Source organism: Phyllostomus hastatus, unplaced genomic scaffold (assembly GCF_019186645.2).
Source record: "Phyllostomus hastatus isolate PE091 unplaced genomic scaffold, TTU_PhHast_1.1 phas_contig_254, whole genome shotgun sequence".
NCBI lineage: Eukaryota > Metazoa > Chordata > Mammalia > Chiroptera > Phyllostomidae > Phyllostomus > Phyllostomus hastatus.
The window spans coordinates 6,690,085-6,704,198 of record NW_025333810.1 but is presented as its reverse complement, the minus strand read 5'-3'; the positions used below and the strand labels follow the sequence as shown (position 1 = coordinate 6,704,198).

Genomic DNA, 14,114 nt, shown 5'->3' with positions numbered 1-14,114 from the left:
TTTAATTCATTATAACATTCAATCACTTACAATTCTTGTTGTATCTGTTCATAAAATTTGATGTTTAATAGAGGCTTGAGGAGAGATGAGATATTTAATAGCATATTTGAGATGAAAAACAATTCTAAATAGATTCCTAAACATGAGCCCTTCAAGTGACAAATTCAATATAAACCCAACTGTTGCCCAAGTATTTGGAAAAGAAATAAAAAACTGTCATATACTCGCAGTGGCATAATAAACAAATGTTAATTGATGTGTATTGTGTGAAATGCTTCCAGGGAGACTTGCAATGAGCAAGGCTCTTCTGTATAGGCAATTCAGCAGCATATGTTGGCACACCTAGGAAAAGCCATCACGTATAAATGCTTTATGCCATCTGGTATATGACTGAAAATATCAAAAAGAAATATGTACAGCTAAAATGAATAGGTGACTTTATTTAGAATACCTTTGACTCATCAGGTAAAGCACTTTGTGGTTTACCATTTCATGCTGAAATCTTTAAAATAAAATCTGTTTTCACTCTTAATGCTATTTCCATGCTTTTAATGTACTCTATAAAGCAGCAAAAGAGAACAAACAACACTGTTAGTCTCTTTTCTCTCAGTACCTATCTCTCTCCTCTCCTACATATGCCTCCTCTGTTGGCATAAATGGAAACTTTGTATGGAAAGAGAGATGTATTTTTGGAAGAATAAAGTCTTTTTCGATACCTATTAATAGAACTCCAAAGTAACAACTATATTGTTTTAAGAGAACAAAAATATTTGTAGAGCTTTTGCAATGAATCAGGCACTGTGCTAAGTATATTATATTAACACATGTAAGCTGCATAGCTCTTTACCACCACCACCAGCCATACAGAGAGGGAATCTGAGTCTTAACAGAAATAACATAAGTGATATGCCCATGAATGAGCTTAACTCAAAGCTTTACTCTGCCATTTCTACTGTGCTGTGCTCTTTCTAAAATTAAATATAAACAAGAAACTAACATTTATTGAAAAATTATTTGTATGCCAGATACTGTGCTAGAAAATGTATTCAACTTTTGTGTTTAATCTTTTTAAGTATATTTTATTGATTATGCTATTACAGTTGTCCCATTTTTCCCCTTTCCCCCCATCTGATATCCCCCTTCCCTCTAGCAATTCCCCCCTCCTAGTTCATGTCCATAGGTCATGGTGTAAGTTCTTTGGCTTTTCCATTTCCTATACTGTTCTTAACATCCTTCCGTCTATCTTTTCCTACCAATTATGCTTTTTAATCCCTGTACCTTTTCCCCCATTGTCTCTCTATCTCCTCCCAGATGATAACCAGATATAATCTCCAAACCTACGATTCTTCCCTGTTCTAGTTGTTTCTTCATTTTTATTTTTATTTTTTAGGTTAGGTTGTTGATAGTTGCGAGCTTGTTGTCATTGTAGTGTTCATAGTTTTGATCTTCTTTCTCTTAGATAAGTCCCTTTAACATTTCATATAATAAGGTCTTGGTGATGAACTCCTTTAACTTTATCTAATCTGGGAAGAATTTTATCTGCCCTTCCAGTCTAAATGACAGCTTTGCTGGATAGAGTAATCTTGGATGTAGGTCCTTGCCTTTCATGACTTGGAATATTTCTTTCCAGCCCCTACTTACCTGCAAGGTCACTTTTGAGAAATCAGCTGATAGTCTTATGGAAACACTTTTGTAGGTAACTGTCCCCTTTTCTCTCGCTACTTTTAAGATTCTTTCCTTATCTTTAATCTTGGATAATTTAATTATGATGTGTCTTGGAGTATTCCTCCTTGGGTCTAACTTCTTTGGGACTCTCTGAACTTCCTGGACTTGTATGTCTATTTACTTCACCGGACTGAGGGAGTTTTCTTTCATTATTTTTTCAGATGAGTTTTCAATTTCTTGCTTTTCCTCTTCTTCGTCTGGCACCCCCATGATTAAGATGTGGGGATGTTTAAAGTTATCCCAGAGGTTCTTTAGCCACTCCTCATTTTTCTGAATTTTTGTTTCTTCAGCCTGTAGTGGTTGACTATTTATTTCTTCCTTTTCTTCTATATTGTTGATTTAAACCCTAGCTTCCTTCCCTTCACTGTTGGTTCCTTGTCAGTATTTCTTTATTTCACTTAGTGTAGCCTTCATTTCTTGTGCATGCATTTGCTGTTCTCAATGAGTTCTCTGAGCATCCTGCTTACCAGTGTTTTGAACTCTGATTCTGATGGATTGGCTATCTTTGTTTTGCTTAGTTTTTTGTTTTGTTTTTTTGCTGGAGTTTTGATCTGTTCCATCATTTGCATCACATTTCTTTGTCTCCTCAATTTGGCAGCCTCCTTGTGTTTGTTTCTGTGTATTAGGTAGAGCTGCTTTGACTCCCTGTCTTGGAGCACCTATTATGCTGTAGGGGCAGAGCCTTGGGTATTTGCCAGGGCAGGGCAACCTGCTTAGCTGCTTTGTGACTCTGTATGTGGGGTAAAGGTCAGGAAAGAAACAATGTTTCTTGCTTGGCCCTTATCCTCTTTCTAGTCTCTTCGCCCTTTCCTGTATGTGACTGGTGCCCCTCTAGCTGTTGTCCTTCTGGTGGTTCCCAGAGCAGGTGGGTTTAAATACATTCTAGGGCTGTGGGTGTCTTTGAATGGACTTTTCTGAGAGATTGGCAGTTACTTCCACCTCCACAACCCTCACTGTTGTTTTTTTTTATAGTCAGAAGTTATGAGGTTTTATTTTCCCAACACTGGTCTGCATATTCTGGCCTGGGGCTGGGACTGCTAACTCCCCAGGTGTTCCTCCCAGTTTTTATCTGCCACACATTAATGTAGGACCACCCGTTATGCTGGCCACTGTCACTGCTGCCTCACTGACACCATACCGCATCCTCTTCACCTCATCTCCCTGTTTCCACCGCTCCTACTCACCTGGATGAATATTTTTTCTTTAAATCCTTAGTGGTTGGACTTCCAGACAGTTTGATTTTCTGGCAGTTCTTGGGGTTTTTGTTGTTTAGTTTAGTTGTGAGATTAGTTGTGATCCTTCTTATGGTTGTGTGAGGAGGTGAGGCATATCCACCCACACCTCCACCCTGGCTAGAAGTCCCTCTTGTGTTTAATCCTAACAATAAATCAAGATGAGGGCAGTATTGTTATCATCCAATGTTAGGAACAAGGAAATGTGCTCATAGTGGTTAAGTAACATGCAAGATCTAACAACTAATAAGTCAATAAATGAAATATTCCTACTAGTTTCTTTTTAATCTATTGTTCCAGTCTTTCTGAAACTTCAGTGCATATGTGGGAACAGAGGCTGATATTCTGTATTTGTGATACATATGATATCAGGAGGTAATGACAGTAATGATTGTCTGAGGACCACAATTTTAGTAGCAAGGAGTTACTTATGCTGTCCTCTTTTGTAAGCTTTTATAACTCCTCTAGGAAATAATCTTTGAGATGACCAATGAATCACTTTTATTTAAATATTGAGGTTTAAAGAAAAAATTACCATTTTTCCACAAACCAGTTAAACAGTCCCAGCTCTAAGATTATTTAAAGACAAGTAGAGAGATAACAGAGAGAGACAAGCAAGAGACAGAGATAGAATTAGCTGAAAATTGTGTTGCAATGGCTTAACATCCTATTTCTTTCTCTTTTATTCTCTCATGTATAGGGTAGTGTGAATTAGCTTAAACTGTGGTATCTTTGCTACATCTTCCTAGTTATTGATGGAAAATTCAGAACTCTGGAGAGGCTTTTCTTTTCTTTTTTATTGTTATGACATCATAATTCCTTGAGGAATTTCCTGCTGTGTTGACTTAGTCATCATTCTACCGACCTACATTAATGGCAGTTTTTACCATCTTTATGCCAAATACAAAAATATGCTCCTTCATATGGTTAGAATACATGTGTGTGAGTAACATGTTTATATCAACAGACAGAAAAGGCATTTGACAAAATCCAGCAGACATTTATGATAAAAATTCTTAGCAAAATCGAAATACAAGGAACATACCACAACATGATAATGGCCATATATGACAAACCCATAGCCAACATCCAACTCAATAGGCATAAACTACAAACATTTCCTTAAGATTGGGAAAAAGAGAGGGATATCCACATTCATCATGTTTATTCAACATTATACTGGAAAACCTAGTCACAGAAATAAGACAAGAACAAGAAATAAAAGGTATCCAAATTGGAAAGAAAGAAGTAAAACTGTCCTTATTTGTAGATGACATGATTCAGTATATAGTAAACCCTAAGACTCTACCAAAATACTACTATACTGATAAATGAATTTAGTAAAGAAGCAGGGCATAAAATTAATATTCAGAAGTCAGTTGCATTTTTATATGTCAATAATAAACTATTAGAAAAGGAAACTAAAATAACAATTCCATTCACAATTGCCTCAAAAAGAATATGATACCAAGGAACAAATTTAACTAAGAATGTGAAAGACCTGTACCTGGAAAATTATAAGATACTAAAGAAAAAAATTGAAGAAGATACAAATAAGTGGAAGCATATACCATGGTCATGAATAGGAACAATTAACATCATTAAAATGTCCACATTACCCAAAGCAATCTACAGATTCAATGTTATTCCTATCAAGATACCCATGGTGTATTTCATGGAACTAGAACAAATATTCTAAAAATTTATATGGGACCACAAAAGACATTGAATAGAAATAGAAGTCTTGAAAAAGAAGTACAAAGTTGGAGGAATCATGCTACCTAATATCAAAATATACTACAAGGCCAGAGTAATCAAAACAGCATGGTACTGGCATAAAAATAGACATACAGATCAATGGAACAGAATAGAGATCCCAGAAATAAAATCATGCCTTTAGTCAATTAATGTTTGAAGAAGGAGGCAAAAACATACAATGAGCTAAAGATAGTCTATTCAATAAGTGGTGTTGAGAAATTTGGATAGATACTTGCAAAAAAAGAAACTAGACCACCTTCTTATACCACACACAAAAATAAACTCAAAATGCATTAAAGACTTAAATTTTATACCCTAAACCATAAATGCCCTGAAAGAAAACATAAGCAGTAAAACTTCAGACATTGCTCATAGCAATATTTTTTTCTGATATATCTATCTCCTCAGCAAGGGAAACAAAAGAAAAAATAAATGGGACTACATCAAAGTAAAAAGGTTTTTCAGAGCAAAGGAAATTGTCAACAAAATGAAAAGACAATCCACTGATGGGAGAGCACATTCACTGTTACACCTAAAAAAGAGGTTAATATCCAAAATTTATAAAGAACTTATAAAACTCAACACAAAAAAATCCAAATAAAAATGGGCAAAGGACTTGAATAGACACTTCTCCAAAGAACACATACAGATAGCCAATAGGCATATAAAAATGTGCTCAATGCCACTAATCATCAGAGAAATGGAAATTAAAATCATGGAGAGATATTACCTCACACCTGTCAGAGTGGCTATCATAAACAACAAGTATTGGCAAGGATGTGGAGAAAGGGGAACCCTTGAGTTACATTAAAAAATTAAAACTGGAACTGCCTTATGACTTAGTAATTTCACTTCTGGGAATTCATCTGAAGAAACTCAAAACATTAATTTGAAAGAAGATGTGCACCCTATGTTCATTGCAGCATTCTTTGTGATAGCCAAGATTTGGAAGCTGCCCAGGTGTCCATCAATAGATGTGTGGATAAAACAGCCATGGTACATTTACACAATGGAATACTACTTGGCTCTAAAAAGAGAAAATTTATCCTTTCCCACATCAGTGGTGGACCTGGAGAACACTGTGCTAAATGAAATAAGCCAGTCAGAGAAATACAAGTACCATATTATTTCACTAATATGTGGAATCTAATGAACAAACTAAACAAACAAGCTAATTAGAGACAGACTCATAGAGAGCAGGCTATCATCTCTTAGGTGGGGGAGAGTGGGGAGATTGAGCAAAAAAGGGAAAAAGAGACAAAGAACTCATGGACATGGACAATAGTGTAGTAATTGTGTGGGGGTGGGGTTTGGTGGAGGTGGAAGAGGGTGTAGGGAGATAAATGATTGTGGAAAAAATAAAAATAAATAAAAAAGAATACTGCTTTTGTAATTTTAATATTAAATAAGTAAAATTAGCATAGATATTAAAAATTTCCATTTGTTTCTTAATAAGATGTCAAGTTGCGACAATGCAATAAGGAAAACCCTGAACTTTAAAGCCGATATGGGCATTGCTAAAAAATAGGGACCCATGATGAAACTGTAAATGTATGAAAAATGTTTACAAATGGAGTTTGTGGTAATTAATGTTCACTGGCAGGCTAACTTGTAGTACATTCATGAATTTGGAATCTGTTATTAATGGTCATTAATGTTTTATTTATGTTTAATTCTAAGAAATATAGAATTATATTTGTGCATAGCTGACATTTAAGTCACCAGTTTTTGTAACATTAGAATAATGACTTTAAAAGAAAAAGGAAGGCTATTTTTAAAAAGAGATGACTACATAAGTATAATCATGATCCCACCTGATTCATATTCTAACATAAAAGAGACAATATAACGAAATTGTTTTCAGTGTGGCAGAGGTTGGATCAAGTCTTCTCCAGGGTGGTGGTGGTGGAAGGAGGTGCGCAGGCAGGAACATCAGTGCTTGTCTCAGGGAAGCTCAACTTACACCTGTTGAGCTTCTCACTGTCTGCTGGACAGACCAGCCTGTGTTCTAAGTTAACTCTCACAGAACTCTTAAAGATGGTTAGTATTGTCTCCATATCACAGTGAAAAACAAGCTGTAACTAAACTAAGCACCAAACACAGGTTTGGAGAGGTTAATTAAATTTCCCAAATTTACATTCTTAACAAGTAAGTGGAAAAGCTGGCCTGATTCCAGATCTTTCTAACTATAAAAACCATATTATTTCCTGGCTACTTTCTGTAGGAAAACAAATAAAACCTTTTTATAGACTAGGCAATGATGCATTTAACTGATATTTGAAACTATATTTCCCTCAGTTGAATGCCTTAGACATCAGTGGGGGAGGGATTTTTTAAATCATTTTTTTACTGTTGTGCAAGTACATTTGTCTCCATTTTCCCGCCACCACTTCCCCGGCCCTACCCACCCCCACCTCCCACCCTCAATCCTGGCCCCTTTTGGCTTTGTCAATGGGTCCTTTATACATGTTCCTTGACCATACTTTCCCTTCTTTCCCAATTATCTCCCTCCCTCCTCCCCTCTGTTTACTGTCAGTTTGTTCTTTATTTCAACGTCTCTGGTTATATTTTGCTTGCTTATTTATCTTGTTGATTAAGTCACCACCTGGCTTACTTCACTTAGCATAATGCTCTCCACTTCCATCTATGCTGTCTCAAAGGGGGAAGGGATTGTTACCTGGGTTTTCAACTGGGGGTGGGGATTGTGAAAGGTGGCAAATGCCATCGTTTTGCTTCTTGAGAGAGCTGGCATCTGGGTCTACAGCCTACCCAGTTTGAGAGGAAAGAAAACAAGGAGGAGTCAGATAAGACATAAAGAAAATAGCATCAAGGTTTTATAATGCAGAATAATGCTACCCTAGAAACAATATATTTTATAAGAAATGTCTTCAGAAGACTTTTGTGTTTGCTGGTCCATTCATTTATTCACAAATTTCTTCATCACTCTCTTGGTAATGGAAGAGGCATAGTAATATGTTTGTGTACTACTATATATTATGATTGGTTTTGAAGTACCATTTCTTATGTATAATTAAGCCATAGGCACTAAACAAAATAAGCAGTCCAGTTATATATTATGATTACCATTTTGCAGATGAACTTGCAGACTTTGAGATGGTAAATGATGTCCTCAAAGTCACAATAGCTACTAAGAGTCCTAAACACAGTTCAATTTGTTGTTTCAAATTGTCTTGTTTCTTCCATGATTTTGACCTAGTTAATAAGAAAGAGACACAACTGGGAATAATATAAACATGATTGTATACTGATTCTAACATCCAGAGATCATTAAAATCAAAGATATTTTATAATATGTATTTCAGTAATGACCACTGATTATTTTTTTGAAACAGTAAAAATAGGGGTATCTTTATAAATTTCACTATTAATTTTCTAGCCTTTTGAGGCTTTCTTGAGTCTTCATTTCATTTTTTTGGTGCTTGTGTATTTGCATGATTTTTTTACCTTATTTTTAATATATATTATAATATGTTATTGTTTCCCACCTTCTGTGACTTTTACAATAATTCATATTTACTCACAGTGCACTTTACTATTTTTCTCACTGCTCTAAGCTTTATTTTTTCAATCTTTATTGAGATTATTTTCATTTTTCCACTATAATTTTACTTAAATAATATGTCACCCTTTTTTAAATATTTTTTATTTTAATTGTTGTTGCAGTACAACTTTCTTTCACGCCCATCCCAATCCACCCACCCAGTCCTCCCCTCCTCCCTCCCATTTCCACCCACCCCTAGTTTTTATCCATGTGTCCTTCATACTGTTTCCCGTAAACCCTTCCCCTTTTCCCCTGAAATTCCCTCTCCTCTCCCCTCTGAACACTGTCAGACTGTTCTCTATTTCAGTGTCTTTGGTTATATTTTGCTTGTTTCTCTGTTTTGTTGTTTAGGTTCCTGTTAAAGGTGAGATCATAAGGTATTTGTCTTTCATCACTCTTTAAATAGTATTTCATTGAGCCAAGCCTGATCTTGGAATCCTAAAAAGGTTCATATACACAAAAACATTTTCTATTCTTTCATTTTCTACCATAAGATCAATAGGCATATGAAATGAATCCTGAGTGACTGGTAATAAACTGCATGAAGATTGGTAACATTGAATGAAAAAAATGTAAAGATTAAAGGAAAGGAGGAAGTACATAATTTATTTGTGAAAGAAAAGTCCTAATAGAAATGTATTGTGAACATTATAAAGAGTATAATATGTGACATTTTGAAACTTGCATTTTCATTGTTACTAATTCTAGCCAAAGAAAATATGCCTCCAGCCATTTCAAAAGAGATGTAATTAAAAGTTTGTCATGAATATTATTGAACATAAACAGGAAAATACAGAAAAAGGCTCTTTCTTGAGTAAAGATTGCATAAACATTGTGGAATTTTTGTTAGTTTTTTTTTATTGGAACCTGTTCAGTTTAACCTAAATTTAATCCTAGAGCATCTTTAATGTAGCTAATTACAAAGGCCTTTCTATTTTTCACTTAATGCAAATTTTGTTCTATAGAAATTTTCTGTTGACTTCAAAGAAAGTTTAGATTATACAGAGAGAAATGAAATTTTTATTTAATGAAACATCTGCATTACCTCAATGGCTTGCTTAATATTTTTATTAAATACTATAAATTATTGTATGATTCTCATGTGGGAAGTATATATATTTAAAATGAAAATTATATTACTAAATTGCCACAAATTATATTTCAAAATTTCATTCTTGCCTAATTTTTTATTTTATTGAAAATTATCATGATTTAAAAATTTGGGGGAACTACATTTGTTATAAAGGTTATTTTTATTTAATAGAAACATGGCAACATTAGTTAAAGAAAATATACATTTTATCTTTTACTTAATAATACATCATTTCCCCTCTCATTTAAATCTATTTTAACTGGTTCCTTTTTCTTTCTTTCAACAGGCTGAGTTAAATAACCCTATGGATCCTTTCACTAGTTATAGTACAAAAGTTTCATCAAATGCAAAGGATGAAGTTTTCTCCAAATTTATAGGATGGAGAATTGCCAACGCACTTTCCAAACTCTTTTTCCCTTCCATTAATGCCCATATTCTTCCTTTGAAAAAACCATCGATAAAACGAGATGGAATGAAACATCTGTATAAAAAGCAAGATTCTATGAAGAAGAGAGTTCTACATATTACTGTAAGGTAAAGTAAAGCACTATTCAAAATAGTGCTACATTTCAAAGTCATAGAAATTATATATAATTATTTGCCACATTATTTAACTCAGTTTCTCTTTTTTAATTCAAATTTTGGTTCCACCACCTCCTAAGTATTCTATCATGAGCAAGTTACTTCCTTCTCCAAAACTGTTTTCTCTTATTTGAAATATGTATTATTATATAATATAAATCAATGTTTTAATAAAGCAAAAGCCTCTCTCCCATCACTGACCTTCATTAGCTGAGTTTCTCCTATCTCCCTCTATCATTAATTGCTTGTGAATCATTCAGGGTCTATAAAATGTAAATATAAAAAATTACAAGTACACTTTTAATTTTCTCTCCATTTTTACATGAAAGCATAGTAAACATACCTGCTACATTTTTCACTTAACTTCATTTCTTAGAGATCTTTCCATGCCAGTATTTAGAAAATTTTCTCATTATTATTTTTTAATCAGTTATGTTATTTTCCTTAGTAAGGATGTACTAGGTACTACAATTTATTTAACCTATTCCCTGTTGGTATTTGGTTGTTTTCAATTGTCTGCTACTACAGACCACCACAAAAAAGTAACCTTTCAGAAATGTATGTATGCATTTAAGATTTTATTTATTTATTTTTAGAGAGAGGGGAAAGGAGGAAGAGAGGGAGAGAAACATCTATTGGTTGCCTCTTGCACACTCCTGAACACATTTTGTGCATGTGGAATTACACATACGGGGTGAATTCTCAGATGGACAATTGCTGTGTCAGAGGACACAAGCCTTTGTAATTTGGGTAGATATTTCCAAATTGCCTTTTAGATGAATTGTATAAATTTTATATATTCTAGTGCTTGTCAATATATGAGACTGCCTTGTTTTTCTTTAATATTTATTTTCAACAGACGGCATTGACAAACTTTTGGGCTTTTGCTACTAGACAGGAAATGGGCCAGAGTGGGTCAGTCACAGACCAGGCTGTAGTTTGTGGATTCTTGATTTTGTGTAGAAAAGATTTTACAACACAAGTCCAGGTGGTTTTGAGACTGTGTTTATTGAGGCTGGAGTAGTGAAACAAAGGAAGGACTTAAGGGTAGAAGTAACCGGAGAGAGCCTAGACGGTGCCCTGCTCTGGTTCCGCAGGAAAGTTATAGGAAGGGAGTGAGCCAAGGTGGGGCTGCTGTTAGCTCACTGGAAAGTGAAGGTCACAGAGACAGAAGTGAGCTGAGGCAGGGCTGCCTTTAGCCCACTGGGAAGTCAAAGGAAAACGGGGCCTTCGAGACAAGATCAGGGATAAGCCCCTGTCAGACTGCTGCTGCCCACTGCTCCCCTGGCTGCAAGTCTGGTAGGGACCCTTAGAGTTGAGGAGGAAGCGAAAGGTTCATGCCCAGGAAGTGGCATGGGTGAGCTTTAGAGTGAGGCCACCCTGAGTCTTTGTCCTAAGGGCTTTTCATCATTTTTCCTGCCTGTGAGAACCTTAGAGAAGGGTTTCAGCAGAGTATTCATCAGCTTTCTGGGTGCATTTTTAATATACTAATATGTCAAAATGAGCATATAGTGAGCTTTGGGAATATTCTTTGGTCTGCTTTACTGTTTTACTTTCATCTTGGGTCTGTCTGGCTTTTAATGGGGTTTTGTTATTTGTTCCCCTGACTTCATCTGTCCTTGGGTTTAGCTGGCACAAATGACATTAATTGGGTCTCTGTTCTCTCTTTCCCAGACCAGGGTGATTTAAGCTATGTGCTCTCTGGTTAGGGAGGACAGGTATTGATATAAACCATTTGCTCTGGAGTGTCCTTGGTCAGGGGAGATTAGGTCCTGTGATTCACCAGCTGGCTGTAAATCGCCCACACTGTTTGGCTTTGTTTAATTTCCTTGTCTCAGTTTCCCCATTCCATTCGCCCAGGATTTTTCTAGCTTCTTACTATCCTGTCACAATTTGACATCCTGAAAAGTAAAGTATAATTTCTAAAAATAGTTTTTATTTTAAATTTTTTAAGATGGCTGCTTTGTACACCTCTCATATGTTAAAAGTCTTTTGTTTTTTCTTATATGGGGAGAACTCCTATTCCTTTTGTCTATTATATTGTTGAGGTTTTGTTTTTTCTCTCTGCTTTGCAGGAACTGTTTACCTGTTAATCATGTGTCCCTTTGTGTAGAGTAAGAACTACAAATGTTTATTTTTCCTACCATTTTTATTTATGTTTAAACTTTGTTTATAGTGTTTTTTGCCATATAGTCATCTTTTTTATGTGATAAAATTTATCAGTTTTCACCATGTTCTATGGATATTTTGATCTATTTTTTTAAAACTTTTCATTTTAAGATTATAATTCTGTCACATTTTCTCTGATACTGTTAAGGATTCCCTTTGAACATTTTAATTATTTTTCCAATGGAACTTTGTGTGTGTGTGCATGTGTGTGTGGTGTGAGATGTTGTTCCACAAGACTACGCAATTTTTCCAAAATATTTATTGAGTCATCTATCTTTTTTCAACTCTTTTTTTATTTTAAATGCTATCTTTATTAAAAAATAAATTTTATTTTTTAAAAATTTATTAAAAATAAATTTTATTTTTTATATTCTGAAATAATTTCAGTAACTGGAATAATCTACTCTTTCAAACTTTGGTAAAATTCCCTTTAAAAATTATTTTATTAAATTTATTGGGATGACGTTAGTTAATAGGCTCATATCATTTTTTAGTGTATATTGCATTGTATGTTCACCACCCAAAGTCAAATCATCTTCCCTCACTATTTATTTGACCCCTTTACCCATTATTACCTCCCACCCCCTTTCCTCTGGTAACCACTGCTTTATTGTCTGTATCTGTGAATCTCAGTTTTATATCCCACATATGAGTGAAATCATGGTTTTTTACTTTTTCTGACCTTGGGACTATTATGCTGAGTGAAATAGAACTTTCTCTTAAATCATCAGTACCTTATGTTTTATCTAAGGGTAGCTCTTTGTCAAATTTTTCTATTTTATGTGAATATTGGCAAGGGTAATATTCAGCCATAATGTGCAAAAATAGCTAGATTCACTTATTGTTTGAGGATCCTGCCATAAAATTATCTGCAATATCAATCCTGAATACTAATTTCTTTAGAACTTTTCTTTCTTTTTAAATCAATTTTAGCAAATTATACTTTTATTTAAATATTATTAATTCCAACCCATTTTTCAGAATTTACTTGGGTATAATTGAACAAAATAGTGTCTTAAGATTCCTTGCATTCTATCTGTTTCTGTGATTATTCCTCTCTTAGCTAGTTCTTATTTTGTGTATTTGCATTTTGTCTCTTTCATTTTCATTCATTAGTTTATTTAGTGTTTTATGTATTTTATATTATTTTTTCAATGAACCAGATTTTGGATTCTAACTCATGTGGTTTTGTTCTTGTGTCTATGAATCTGTTACTACTTCTATCCTCTGGTCTAATTTGTGGTTGATTTTCTAATTTCTTAAAGAAGATGCTAAGTCATTCAGGAAAACATTTTTTTTTCTCAGCATTTGTTTAAATCACTGTGTGAGTTCCCAAATCATGGGACTGTTGCTGCCCAAAGACAGACTTTACTGCCGGCCTAAGTATAGGTGGAACAAGACTAGTAAGCAGGTTTTTCTTTTCTGCACAGTTAATGGAAAAATCGAGACATGCTTGAGAATAATTTTTGCATAGATTTGGGCTGCATCGAGGGGGAAGCACAGAGGGAAAAATTGGGAAATAATGTCAATAAGAAAAAATTCTAAATTCAATGAAGATTTGTAAATTTGAGATTAAGTATCACACAGACTGCACTTTAGTAATCTCAGGCAGAGAAATAAACATTTCAAAAATAGGTTCTAGCATATACTATAAATATTTATAATGTTGCAATATGATCAAGGTACAATGGAAATGCCAGCTTTAAATTTCATGGGCATCGAGATTTACTTTAGAATCCCCAAATATCTTCTGTATATTCTTAAGGACCACAGACACAGAAGAAAAATCAATCTGGGACCATAAAGAGAGGACATTGAATAAGTGTACTTTGGTTTCTCATCATGGTCAGTTAAAAGAAGAGGTAGGAAGAAAGAAACTAGAAAAATAGAAGAAATTGGATATTGACAAAAGGAGATTAAACAAACAGCAAAGGAAAGGGTAAATAGATGGTAAAGGGGCCAACGGCGGCGATGGATGGTGCCTGCTGAGACA

The 14,114-nt window shown here is 34.5% G+C and overlaps 1 protein-coding gene across 1 annotated transcript in view; it reads left to right on the top strand.

The window, feature by feature from the left end:
• The window catches only part of TMEM232 (transmembrane protein 232), a 170,154-nt gene that overhangs the window by 75,706 nt on the left and 80,334 nt on the right, over positions 1-14,114 (top strand). The window contains 1 exon segment of the mRNA XM_045838057.1: positions 9,657-9,904. Coding sequence (XP_045694013.1) covers positions 9,657-9,904 — 248 coding nt within the window.